This window comes from Thermobia domestica, chromosome 1, assembly GCF_964235325.1.
Source record: "Thermobia domestica chromosome 1, izTheDome1.hap1.1, whole genome shotgun sequence".
In the NCBI taxonomy this organism is placed as follows: Eukaryota; Metazoa; Arthropoda; class Insecta; order Zygentoma; family Lepismatidae; genus Thermobia; species Thermobia domestica.
The window spans coordinates 124,286,626-124,301,455 of NC_137454.1; the positions used below are offsets into that span (position 1 = coordinate 124,286,626).

At 35.8% G+C, this 14,830-nt stretch overlaps 1 protein-coding gene across 1 annotated transcript in view; it reads left to right on the forward strand.

Moving 5' to 3' along the window:
• Positions 1-13,615: 13,615 nt before the first annotated feature.
• The window catches only part of Rpi (Ribose-5-phosphate isomerase), a 36,005-nt gene continuing 34,790 nt past the window's right edge, over positions 13,616-14,830 (forward strand). Inside the window, exon 1 of the mRNA XM_081763031.1 lies at positions 13,616-13,878. Within this exon, the coding sequence (XP_081619157.1) occupies positions 13,642-13,878 (237 nt within the window). The 5' untranslated portion in view covers positions 13,616-13,641. The remainder of the gene's footprint in view (positions 13,879-14,830) is intronic.

A 14,830-nucleotide genomic window follows, 5' to 3' on the forward strand; every position in this document is an offset into this window, starting at 1 on the left:
GGTTAATGAATCTCTCAAAATGTTAGGGTTTATAATTAGAGCTGGAAAAGAGTTTAACAATATTATACCACTAACAAAAATGTATTATTCCGATCAAAACTGGACTATGCTACTGTGATCTAGAACTCATCATCGCAACATCAATACCGACATCAACTGGAAAAATTCCAATTTAAATTTATCAAATACTTGGCATACAAGAGAACTGGGATCTGATATCGACAATAAATTTTCATGGCCCGATACTTAAACCTCTTGCTGATAACTCTATTGCAAAAAGGCAAGGACCAATATATTATTGAAGTCACCCATCTGAAGAATATGCTCTTCTTATAACAAATTATATTTCGAACACAAAGAAATTGACACCTATAAAGAAAACTATTGTAAATTTATTTTGTAATACACAAACACTATAATTGGGCTTATGCCTGTTGTGTTGATGACAAATAAATAAATATTGTAAACCAATTTTTGTTGTTTTGAGAGGACACTTCATTATTATTGGGGTAAGATGACAGTGATGGCAGTAAATTTTAAAGATCTTATACTGAATAGCAGATTGAAGTTTTCGGAATCGAAAGGGCAATTTAATGAAGATGGAATTGAAAATAGATAATCAGGGAAGTATTGCAAGGAGAGAGATTATATACTGTAGATGTTCAGAATTGATAGTAAAGAGTTTAATCTTTAATTTAATGTTCTACGATCATCCCCCATAGGCTAAAAGAGAAGAACGATTAATGAAAATAAATGATTATATAAAATTGGTGGAATGATAATGTGGGAGGGAAAGGGAGAAAGTCGAAAAAATCCACAAACACGATGTTGTCCACCACACATGTATATGTCTAGGATCGAATCAGAAACCTCTCACACCAAAGGTAAACGCTCTACCAATGAGCTAACGTGTCTTCCAAGAAGTCATGTTGTTTACTCAATCTACAGTACATGAGGGAAGCTTTGTAAAGAAACAGAATAGTTTAAGTGAAAAATTGTTTCTCGAATAGATGAGCGTGTAAAAATTTTTAAAATAATAGGATTGATACGTTAATAGAAAAAATGTTAAATGAAAATAAATTTTAATAAGTCGAAAGTAAAGATTTGATTTAGCATATGTGGATGTATTGGAGCAAGAAATTGATATTTGTACTCACATTAAAGAGGGACTGAAGAACAGGGCTGGATTAACCCATCTAGAGACCTGAGGCTAGAAAAAATATGTAGCCCCTGCTGACTTCACCTCAGGGACGTACGCAGGAATTTATTTCGGCGGGTCCAAACTCAATATGAGGGTATTTTATATTAAATTTCCTATAATGCCCCTAAAATTAGGCTAAATTTACACAAAAGTCGAAATTTCGGGGGGTACGGACCCCCAGGACCCACCCGCTGCGTACGTCCCTGCTTCACCTAATACATTTTTGTGAAAGTACATTAGGAAAGTTAAGGGAATATGTTTCATATTTTTGGTCGTATTTTATTTTAAGATGATTGTATCTTCTTAATTCTTTTTAGATAGCCAGTTAAGATTTTGATCAGAGTGGACGCCCCTGTCCACCTGGAGGCCCGGGGCTATTGTTCTCCTAAGCCCCCCCCCTTAATCCGGCCCTGCTGAAGAAACAACAACGTACAGGGTCAGTGGAATTAAGAAGCTATTGAATATTGCTAATTACTTTTGTAAGTATGAATAAATTTTCATTAAACGAAACGTATTCTGATTCTTAAAGTAGTGGCAATCTCTCCATATTCTCAGAGATGCAACAAGACCAGTTGTCGCCCGGAGCAAGAACTCGTCCCCCTCCCTCCCCGTGACCGACCAAACCAAAACGCTCCCCGACTACCCCTGCTATTACACAGTAATATTGGCATCACACAATAATTCTTCTATTTCATTTTTTCTTCAAGTGGTAAAGTTTGATTTCAAAATTGCAGTACATAATTTAAGTTTTACTACAAGATAAAAAAACAAACTAATTAGTATTTACTTGCCAAATAATCTGAAAGTACAATACTTGACATTTTCTTATAGTCTTATCATAATAACTGCAAATCACAATGTTTTTGGAATTATATGTAGATGTGCATATATGTAGAATCAACCTAGAGTCTGTGGGCCGTATGCAGTCATTTTGACGTGTGATTAGTGCCATACTAAAGAGTTCGACTAACATAAGGTTCCTGTAGTAGTCAGGCCTTTAGTATGACGCTAATCACGACCTCAAAACGACTCTGCATAAGGCGGTGTCTGTTTAGAATAGAATATTTAATTATGACAAATAGTGAAGCTGTTGTCTCGAGTATTATACTCGGACATTTTGCAAATCTCTTTAATTGATGTAAATTAAATGAAAACACAAAGAGCTGGAATTAATTCTTAGCTCTGTGGTCTCTTTTGGCTGCAAAGATTTTTACAATGTCCTAAAAAAAAAAAAAAAAAAAAAAAAAGTAGCTTTGAAGCTAACTTACGCTCTATGGATAAGATCCTAAGGTTGGTAAGTATCCCTTTATGCCAGTGTTCATAGAAGATTTTAACTTAAAATAAATAATCAAATATCGAGACTTCCCTGAAAACATATAACACGTCCCGCCATTGATATACACCCAGATAAATTTTGGAAAGTCGACGCCTTTGTTGAGTCGTTGCCAGTAGCGTAGCTAGAATTTTTTCAGGGGGGAAGGGCAATGAAGAGTCCAAGAAAATTTTGAGGGGGCCATCTCCAATGAATGACAAATTTTATTCACATACATACATACATATTATATATATATATATATATATATATAGTGTCTTAAAAGTGCCCTGATATAGGGTAACTCTGTTATTCGCAGAGTTACAACAAAATGTAAGAGGAGAAACCGTCTACAAATATGATTTTTTCAATCTAAAGTGAAGGAATGTTTTTAAATCGGACGAGCCGTTTGGACTGTACACTCTTTAGACTCCTATGCGCCCAATGTTAAATGAAAATGTAACGTTGCCATTTACGTGGCTCCAGAACACAGATGAATGAAGTTATTCATTGAAATGAGGGCTGGCCATTGATATCTTAGCGTAAAAAACAGTAACTTCATTCACTTATGTTGTGGTTCAGGTAATTGGCAACGTTGCATTTTCATTTAACATTGGGCGCATGAAGAGTGTACAGCCCAAATGGCTCGTCCGATTAAAAAAAAATTCCTTCACTTTAGATCGAAAACATTATATTTGGAGACTTTACATTTGGCTATAACTTTGATCCTATGTCAGGGGACTTTTGAGACACCATATATATAATGTGTGTGTGTGTCTGTTTTTCTTTAATTTTTTCATCCTTGTTGTCATGATTTTACTCTTTTACGTTGAAAATGTAAGAATATACTACCTCAAACAACTAGGATACATTAATACAATTGATTTCTAATATAAGTAAGTAGTTATTTAACCCTTTAGGATCCCATGGTACAATTTTGTACCATACGCGTTTTTCATGGTACATTGCGTTATTTCTCTTCTATTTGAGCTTTTTCGTCCGGTTTTTTTTTCAAGTCCAGAGGCCTTGTAGAAGACATTACGTATGGTTTCAGACCGTCCTGCGTCCAGACATAGGACGTGATGACGTCATAAGTCAAAAATTTCTTTTCTCATTTTCTAAGCCTATGTTCAATATTTTTTGGCGGGCTTATTTTTCTACATAGAAGATTGAAATTTTGCACAAACATTCAATCCACCGAGTAGTATTTACCAGATTTTTTGTTCCGATGTCAGTGCTAAAACAGGGGGGAACCAGAGGGGCAAAGGGGTAAAAAAAAAAAAGGGATTTTTTACCCCCAAAATCCCGTTTTTCGTCATTTTCCCGCCTTACATACATGATGGAGACACGTGAGTCATTCCGTCTGAAAGGCAGTTCCATTCTGAAGAGAATGGCGGTTGAATTATTATTCTAGGGTAATTAGGGACGTCTCAGGGATTTTTTGAAAAATATACTTCTATATAGGGAAAAATGGGACATGATGGGTATATTTTTTTTTGGCGGGCTTACTTTTGCACCTAGAAGATTGAAATTATGCACAAACATTCAGTCCACCGAGTAGTATTTACCAGATTTTTTGTTCCGATGTCAGTGCTAAAACAGGGGGGGAACCAGAGGGGCAAAGGGGTAAAAGAGGGATTTTTTACCCCCAAAATCCCGTTTTTCGTCATTTTCCCACCTTACATACATGATGGGGACACGTGAGTCATACCGTCTGAAAGGCAGTTCCATTCTGAAGAGAATGACGGTTGAATTATTATTCTAGGGTAATTAGGGACGTCTCAGTGAATTTGTTTCAAAATATACTTCTGTATAGGGTAACATGGGGGAATTTTCTGATTTTTTGGCGGGCTTATTTTTGCACCTAGAAGATTGAAATTGTGCACAAACATTCAGTCCACCGAGTAGTATTTAACAGATTTTTTTTCAGATTTCTGCGTTAAAACAGGGGGGGTCCAGAGGGGCTAAAAGTTGAAAAAAGGGAAATTTAGCACCAAAAAATCCCTTTTTCAAGAATTTCCCGCCTTAGATACATGATGGAGACATGTGAATGGTACCGCCTGAAAGACAGATCTATTCTGAAGAGAATGATTGGCGGATTATAGTCCTAGGGTAATTAGGGATGTCTCAGAATTTTTTTTCCCTGAGATCATAGTGTTTTATGGTAATTTGGGGCATTGTGGGAATTTTTGATAAAAATTCTCCCGCCCTTACTATTCAAGATAGAAACTTGAAATTTGGCACACACATTCAGTATACCAAGTACTATTTCTCAGATTTTCTTTTAGATGGCTACGATCACACAGGGGGGGATCCAGAGGGGGCCAAATTTCGAGAAAAAAATTTTCCCTCCAAAATTTTCACTTTGACATTTTTCCCCGCTTCTGGTATATGGTATGAGCATGCAAGTGGTACCATTTGAAAGCCAGCTCCATTCTGAAGAGAATGAGGTATGAACCATGATCCTAGGATAAAGAGTGACGATACAGTACCTGCTTGACTGAAAGTCTAAAAAATAGCCTAAAAAGCCAGGATCCGGAAAGGGTTAATCACGGTTTTTAAAATATGTGTGGCTGGTTGATTTAAGTGGAAGCAGAGAAATACACGTATACAGGTAAAGAAAATAACGTACAGGTTCATGACTCTACTTAAGGAGGGATATCCGTGTTTTGGCCACTTACAAGAAATTTTCCAACCCACGGTTTGCGGTTGCTTGCAGAAGTTTAATTTTTGGTCGGTAGATGTGTATAGAAGTTCAGCATCTCTGTGTTAATTTTGTACCCTCTATCTCGCCTTTCACGCATATGTCATGGGCTTAAATTTTTAGCACAGCTCTAGAAGTGTTTGTACCTTTTTCTTGGAAACTACTGAAGAGATTCGTTTAACTTTCATACGACGCACTCTACACTAGCTGGTAATGGTACTGAACTAGGATTATTTTTCTAGGTTACATACAAAGCCAATAATTATTTTTTTTAATTCGAAGAATTTTAATAATGTCATTTTTTTATGTTCACCAAAGACTAATTGAGAGAAATAAAGGATCTATGCTATAGGTCTAGTTTAATAAATAGAGGTAGATGTAAGTAAGATTTGTGCGAAATTTGACTACTTTAGCGTGAATAGTTTCTGGGACAATGGTAAAGGAGAGGGTGCAAATGTGGAAACCCAGTTTGTATTTAATTTGTAAAAAAGCAATGAATCGTTAATTTAACGTGGAAAATTGCCTCAAAATGCCTTAGAATGTTAGAAATATGAGACCATAATTCGCAAGTGCAAAAACCATGTGTGTAAAAAATAAAAAAATGTTTGGCACATGTACTAGCATATTTCGATTTTTTAAAAAAAACTGAGGGTAATGTGGAAACACGCTAAAATTACAGTAAATCAATGTGTAAACACATAAAATTGTTGGATCATAGTAGGTTTTCTAATCATAGTCCGCCTTATGCAGAGTCGTTTCGACGTGTGATTAGCGTCATACTAAACTACTGACTACTGCAGGAGACTTATGTTAGTCGAACTCTTTAGTATGACACTAATCGCGCTTCAAAACGACTCTGCATAAGGCCCAGTATGTTTTTAACCTGTAGACCAACGTTTCCCAACCGGTGTGCCGCGGCACACTGGTGTGCCGTGAATGGACCGCTGGTGTGCCGCGAGGAAATCGAAACATAATTATTAATTCTATAGCAATCAAATTACAAAACGTAGGAAAAATATACATTTCTATTTCACACTACTATGAATCTACAATTTTAAATTTCATACCGTGTTACTTTTCGTACATTTTTAATGTTGAAAAAAGTATTTATCATTGTTATGACCATTATTGTTTCCTTACTGTTGCAGACTATTTCGTAACTTGAAAATTTAAAATATCATTCAATCTCTTCGACAAAGCAAACATGCATACAAATTACGTACATTTGTGTTTTAAAAGTAAAAGAGATTTGTTTTTTCGTTCGTTATTTAGTGATCTTCCTTCTTAGTGAAAGGTTGGATACAGTTTTCGAAAAAGAAAGCGTATTTTTAAAAAACCTGAGTCCATTATTTCATTGCAATGGTTTTCTATTTTTAAATTAGAATGAAGAATAAGCATAACGATTTACACTGGGGGAAACTAGTGGTCGAGCTTTCTTCTCTGTGAGAAGATCAGTAATCACAGAAAAAAATACAACTGTGTTTTATGTTTACAAATAATAATATCTGTAAGTGTGCCGCGAACATTCAAGTTATACCCGTAGTGTGCCGCAAGTTAAAGAAGGTTGGGAAACGCTGCTGTAGACGAAACAAAGACAACAAAAGATTTGAAATAATTACAAAGTTTAAAAAGCTGAAAGTTGCAAAGTAAACAAATTTCATTCAAGGTTTTGTTGTCAACAGACAAAGATGTTCTGTACGTAAGTTTTATTTTCAGAAATCACAAATACAAATGTCTGTTTCCACACCGGTACATTCAGAGTGACTCCATTTCTAACATAATTGTCAATTAATCCATAGTTCACCACACATATCTTTCGAAAATGGATTCCCATAAAATATACACAGGGCGTCTTTTTCGGTGGGCTCTTCTACTCCAACTGGAAGAGAGACTACATTTTTTTCTGGAGGAGAACTTTGGGCATTTTTCTAGTTTTCTTACCGCCTGCAGGCGGCTTCTGTTTAGGTCTAGTCGTACTCTTAGATAAGGATTGTTCGAGCTGGTTTTGGGCGGAGACTATGTGAAAACAGCGCAAGAACTCGGCTTATGACCTCTATTCGAAGTCTTCCTCTTCAAAGGGGCATTTTCATGATTTCATATGGTGACACACAAACTTTTGAAGAGGTGCTCGGAACGTTGGAATCCTCTGAAGAGGAGCTCGGTACGCTGGGATCCTCTGAAGAGGTACTCGGTACGCTGGAACCCTGTAATAAAAATAGTGACAATTATTTGCCTTTTCCCACCTCTTTGTCAGTTTCCACTTTGCTTTACTCCTAAGCTTTACCCCTCTGCCCTATCCCTCACTTAGACCATGAATAAAAAGTATCTAACATATACTTGTATGATTCAAATGTGTGTTATCTTCAATAAATTATTTAGTAATAATAAAGCAATGCAATGGACTTTAGGATGAGGGAAATGTGGAAACGTTTCCACATTTCCCTCATCCACATGTTTCCAAGTTACCCGCACTGTAGTTAAACTGGATTGTACGAGTTAAGTTCAAAACACGTTTGCTTGTGATTGATTGAAAGTCACCAATACCATTCCAATAACTCCCTTTCACAATACTTTGATATGTATTACACTACATCCATGATACTTTAGACTTAATAATACTACACACTTACCTCCAAAAACTTTACGAAAATGTGTAAACAACAATCAACGCACCACCATTAACTGCACTGGCCGACTGCTTCATAGCGTTGTGATGTGACGAATGGGGACGAGGGTGATTGTTTACGGCAATCGCCGCTAAGATAAAACTCTCTGCAGTCAACATAAGTTACGTTTCCACATTACCCTCACGTTTCCACATTTGCATCCTTTCCTCTACATGAATGCCAAAAAATGCAATTTTGAGGAATTAAAAGTTTAAAATTTACAATGGATTTTCATCAATAAGGCGGATCACAACATTCAGGAAGCATCATGACTATATTCTTCGTCTTCGGCTGTGTCGAGGTATGATAACATCCATCACTGCAGCAGGCAAAGAATGCTTATGTTACCAGCACTCACATCCCACTGAAGTTTCATACGCAACCTGTTTTTCCTTAGGACATTATCAGTTGTCAAACTTTAATATCTATTGCCATGGAACGTACGCTTTTTGAAAACACCTTTGCATCTTCCCATTAAAAAATATATTGTTGACATAAAACCGTTCTTACTTATTTGGCTGTTTCCTTCCACTCAATTCTGGTGCGTATTCAACAATTCTCTCGCGCGCTAAGTTTACTAACAGACTAGTAAGGGAAACAAAGAACTGTGAAAGCAGAACAGTAAATAACAGTAAGCAAACTCGTGTGTGTATTCTTTTCGAAACAACAAAGCAAAAATATATTTACTACATCCAGTGGCGTATTTACGATTTTGTTTTGGGGAGGGGATTTGCTAAATTTCGGGGGGCTTTGCCTGAAAATGTGAAAATTCTGCAAGATAGTTCATATACTTTACTATAGTAAGTAAGATTTTGGCAGGGCTTAAGCCCGGAAGTCCCCCTAAATACGCCACTGACTACATCATTACAGAATAGTGGGATGATCAAACAACCTGGAAATATTTAAGCTGAAAATTTAATGGAAGTACACAATAATTTGCATTTCTCGAAGTAAACCTGATATCGTACGAACATGAAACTTCAAAGACCGTAGATTCTGAAAATAATACTTTTCAAAAATCGACAATTTTGACTCAAAACATGCACATCCCCGCTTAAAAGAGGATCTTTCTATTCTTGTGGGCAGCAGCAAACTTATCAACTTCGAGATCTAACGATTTAGCAATTTTCTTCAATATAAAGTAATACTAAGTTTTTCAACCTATTATCAGTCATTGAATTGCGTATTGTGTATTTGTCTTTAATCCTTTTAAATATGAGAATGACCTTTCACATGTAGCACTAGAAACTGGTATAGTCACAGAGATTATATCTATCTTGTAGGTTTCTAGGAATGCGTTTTTGTAGACACAAAAAAGATCAATGAAATTCACTTTAAGAAATCAACTTTGATTTTCTCTCGTCTTCATATAACTTAATTGTGTTTGGGAGGATTTTGAGTACACATTTGAATATTTCCAGATTACTTCCAAAATACTGAGCCATAGGCTCAATAATATTGAATTTAGAAAGTTTTCACTTTTTGGATGGAGAGCAGTGATTGCTGTAATGATTTTGCTACATGATCCAGAGCGGTTTTCCATCTCAGTGATTGCCTTATCAATAGTAGGCAGAAAAATGTCTATTAGTATATTACCTTTAGAAAATTCGTTTTCTGCCTCCAATGAAGGAAGAGATTCATCCAAAATGAATTTGTGTTATTTCGATGGCGAATGTCTAGTTCGTTTCCGCGAGGAATCTCTATAGTACTGTATATATATATATATATATATATATATATATATATATATATATATATATATATATATATATATATATATATATATACACAGTGAAACCTCTACTAACGGACACCTCTATAAAGCGGACACCTCCCGTAACGGACATATTTTGTAATCCCCAAACACTGCAATAGGAAAAAACATATTGGCAAACCTCTCTAAAGCGGACACTCTCTAGTACGGACACGGACAGTCTTTTCTGTCTTTTATAGGTATTATTTACCTCCGTATTACGGACACTTTCTCTAGAAACAAGTTTAAAAGTATAGTAGAAATTCATGTTTTCATATATGTGTCACCAAGGAAGCAATGTGACATTTAGTTTCCCCAACTGTCTGCTCAGCAACCCAAATGAAGTGTCTCTGTTTAGTAACAGTTTCATGTCTTTGCATGCATCCCACTCCCACCCAAGCTATTTTAGACACAAAAGTGATTGACAGTTGCCCGACGTTTGGGATGACATGTTATGCTACTGTCCCTCTGGAATCTCTGACCAAGCAGAAGACAAGTTTGGTATTTTTTGCCCGCGGGTAGGCATATTGTTTCAAAAAAGACACTTCTGGACTGCAATTAACCCACAAATTAAAGCGACATACTGAAAACGTAGTAAGTAGTGATAAGTGTAAAGTGCAGAGAACTGTAGCATCTTATTTCAATGTTGTGCCTCGAACATTGGATGGCGGAAGATAATGCAGGTATCGTAACATTTTAGTAATATTCGTAAATACACGATTCATACAAAAATATTTTATTTTCTAATTACATATCACCTTGATTACTAATTTACATAAGAAAATATTGAAACCTCTTTAAGGCGGACACCTCTCTATAGCGGACAATTTTTGATTCCCCACGGCTGTCCGCTTTACAGAGGTTTCACTGTATATCTGTTTCCGGCTCCGGAAATTTCAAGACCATTTTCTTGACACATCTTCAAACATTCTTGATAAATTTGTTCGAATGTAGTTCGTTGAGAGTCATATTCTCCAGATCTCATCCTCAACAGCTTTTGAACTAGTAAATCTATTAGAAACAAATCTTCCGACATGTCTGCATCTACTTGAGATAAGACGAAGCTCAAAGTTATAGCATGGCAGCAGTCATCTCAAATTTAACCAACCCGAAAATATTTCCTCTTGTACAGATCACACTAATTTGCCAGATGGAATTATAGAAGTAAATAAATATCACAAGTTCCAGATTTGGTTTAATACCGCATAATAATAAAAGTAGTTGTTTGGTAGATAAACTATAAATAATAATAATAATAATAATAATAATAATAATAATAATAATAATAATAATAATAATAATAATAATAATAATAATAATAATAATAATGTAAAAAGTGATGGGCAAGGACAAATGTTCTTAAGAGACAAAGGCGCACAAAAACAGGAACTGGACTCTAATAGAACACTGATTTACCGTCCCAGCTCACTTTAAATTTTAATCCTTTCTCTTGAAGCTTAAGTTTCACCTTAAAGTAAATTGCCAATAATTGTCTTTATTCTTAATATTTCAGAAAAAATGTCCCAATTTCACGCTCTAAAAATATGGTAGCACAACCAGTAACGAAACTAGCCATTTTGTGCCCAGGGCAATTTGGTAACATATACGCACAGAATATACTATTTCTTATTCACTTCATCTAATGTTGGTATTTCCAGCCTAGACAAATTATTTATGGAGAACGCAGAAAGATTTTTAAAAACATGGAAGAAATGTGGTATACGATGGTTTTCCAGAATATCCAGAAGTGACTTGTGAAGGCTTTTAAAAATTAACTTTTATAACTTCAAACTAAGGGAACAATAATTCAAATTTTACCGGTGGGACTTCCCTCACGAGCCGCCTCTGGATATACGAATACTACGTTAGCTCATATGAATTAAGAAATTCCACTTCAAAGGAAATGAGAGGCGAATTTAGCACAGCTGATACAAAGGTAAAGAGCGATCATATTTTTAGGAACTTTGGATATAAGGGGACCCAGTATGAATTTATTAAGAAAAAATATAGAAGGGGAATAAACAAAAATGTGTAACGAATAATATTAGACTGGAGAGTGGCCAAACAACTTCTTTTGCAATAGTTTATAGAAAATTTGCAAATTGCAGCAAGGTTTATTTAATTTGATTTTGTGTTTAGCGTCCCTTTCAGCAGCGAGGCTGTTTAAGACGTGATCCTACAGCTTCATGTGGGACCCAAACCACATGAGCTTCCGCCGGGAATCGAGCCTCAATTTGCTGCAACGAACTGTCAATGATGGCAAAATAGTTATGTTAATGATAATGATGATAACCTCGACGAGGTGAGGGGAAATTAAGATTTCACCCTTATTGAATGCTTCTTCTGAATTGTTGGGCAGACAGACACGAAATTTGAAAATGAAATAATCTAATTTTACATCCGACGGTTATGCCTTTTATTCTAAAAGGAACAGATGAATAACGAAAGTGAATGATTATGAAATGAATTGATAGGATGAGAACGTGGGAGGAAACAAGAGAAACTCGGAAAAACTCAGACACGATGTTGTCCAGTGCAAAATCTCATAGCCTAGGGTCGAACCAGAGACTTCCTCATACCAGAAGGTAACATTCTACAGAAGGGCATAGTCTACGCAAGGGGTAAGTCCTGAGGGTTCGGACCCCCTATAATTTCAACTTTTCTGTAAATTTTGTCTAATTTTAGTGGTCTAATTTTATAAATTTTAATGTAATCTGTCCTCATATTGAATTTGGATCACCCAAAAGCTCTATCCCCCCCCCCCCCGAAATAAATTGCTGCGTACGTGTCTGCATGGCTGTATCAATAAGTCACTATGTTCCTGCACAAATTTTTAGTTTGATTGTTGAAGTTTAGCATTCCTTTTCAGCTTAGACCTGCAGTTCAAAGTGGAATCCTAATTACCGTAATGCGTTTAAATTTCATTGATATCCTACTGGGAGTCGGACTGAGGCTATGTACACCACAGCTGTGTACGCTTGCCACTAGACCAGTAGCGACGTCTACGCACACATTAATTTGCATATTTCATACCACATGTAGAGAAAAAAAAAATGAATGTAATGAATTTCCACTACTACAATTGATATACGGAGGTTTTTGTCGCATTATTCACTTCATAATTCATTGCATAAGAGGCAGATGAGAGTGACGCACAAATATTGTACGTGATAACGTTAATTTCTTTCTTGGTTTGTATAAGTTAAACCTAGTAAATTATTTGGTGTAACTAGAAAAAAAATAGGAAAAATAAGATTAGAATGTTCGTGGCTTTTGAGATCACCCAGTTACCTATTTACAAAGGAGAAAGGTAATACCACGACCTTCGAGTCGTTCTCTTCAATCCACTGTTATAAAGAAATATAAATAATTTGAATGAAATACAACACCGTCTCCTTTAGCCTATATTCCAATCAAGTTTAACCAAATAATTTTATTTACTTTAAGCATCACAATAATATTACCCTGTATTTTGTATGTGTATTAAATGCCTACGAGAGAAGCGCCGATGATCCCTTTGATACGAAAAATCACTCAACTTGAAAGTAAACATTCGCTGGCTAAATTTATTACTTCTTGGACGTAAATATGTTTACTACAAAATTACACTACAAACTGAGTTGTTTCATACACTATGCTCTTGTATCGTTATGGATCACCTGGAAGAAGAGCTGCTTCAGCGATTATGCAGGTGAGGTACGGCAATAAAGGTGTCTTGTTGAATTTTGATGAACATCACGTAACAGAGCGAGAGAACGGGTCAGTAATAACACATCGAAATGAGTAAGACTATAGCTACGAGCAAAGATTCGTTAAGTGGTTGAATTCGAAGAATTGAAGCTGCTGTAAAGAACAAAGAAAATTATACCTAGTGCATCGAGTTAATTTTCAAGAAGCTCTCTCAATGTTATTTCTGTAGTTTACTTCATTGTTTAACGCTGTGTGCTAGTCATTTGAAACAATTTATTTTTGATTTCAATGGTGTACACCAGGGGGCAGGACGGAATGTCAGCGGTGTCGTCATGGTGCATGTGGAGGGTTAAAAAGTGGAAAGTGTCTGGTCGTCATGCAGAAATATTTCGGGGCTGTTGGCTTCCAACATTTGAGTTTTGTTCGGTGAAGTTACCACGACCAAAGATAAATAATTTGTGCCCGACAAGACAGGTTCATCAAAAAGTCATGAGTTGTATTGATATAGCAAAGAAGGGAGCCGCACATTGTGCAGTGAATAATTATGTCAAGGTTGGTGAACTTTTGAATACAAATTGCATGGAATTCATTTAGAAGTAAGGTACAACACTAGAGTAAATATGTAGACTATGTACTGTATGATACAAGATACTCGTGCTTTAAACAGCGAAGCAAATGGAGAATATGAGAGCCGCTTTTTGAAAATTTTACAGTTAAAATGTGTTAGTTCACAAAAGAGGAATTATATTTAAGGAATTCGTATATGTAAGTGACCAACCTCTAAGACAAAAATTAACAGTAAAAGAACATTGTGAAGTTAGCTCTGTCATCGTGATATTGTAGTAGTAAACAAAGCATACAACTTACGTATTTAGTAATATTATTAACTCTAGTATGTTATTTATACATGATTTATTTTAACAAAACTATTTTTATTAAGTGTTTAACTAGTTGTCCTAACCTGAAGAACTACTTAATATCTGTGGAGTAATAGTGACTTAACATATAATAACGTATCACCTTTCGAACTAATAGCGCTCGTGCCTTTTAGTGGCAACCTAGCACAAGTTGGTTTGCTTTTGCTTATTTTTAATGGCTTGTGTATAGCCCGCTCCCCCCAGTTCTTTGTCACCGGAACTGGAAGAGTCACTACTACTACTACTTTACTACTACTACTACTACTTATATCGAGAACAGAACCCAACCAACCCCTGCGGGGCTTCTAACCCGTTCCTACTACTAGTACTACTACTACTATTGCTACTAACTACCACTGCTACTGCTACTACTACTACTACTACTATCGCTACTACTACTACTACTTATGAACTAATATGAATCGTTATAATCACTATGATTCGTTAAAAATCACTGGGGGGAGCGGGCTATACTCAATCCTTTTTAATTTATCCTGAAAAACTGGCGAAGTTAACGGAATAAATTACGGTTATATTTTTGCATGAACAACAGTTTTCATGGCATATTAGTTTGTCGGCATATTATC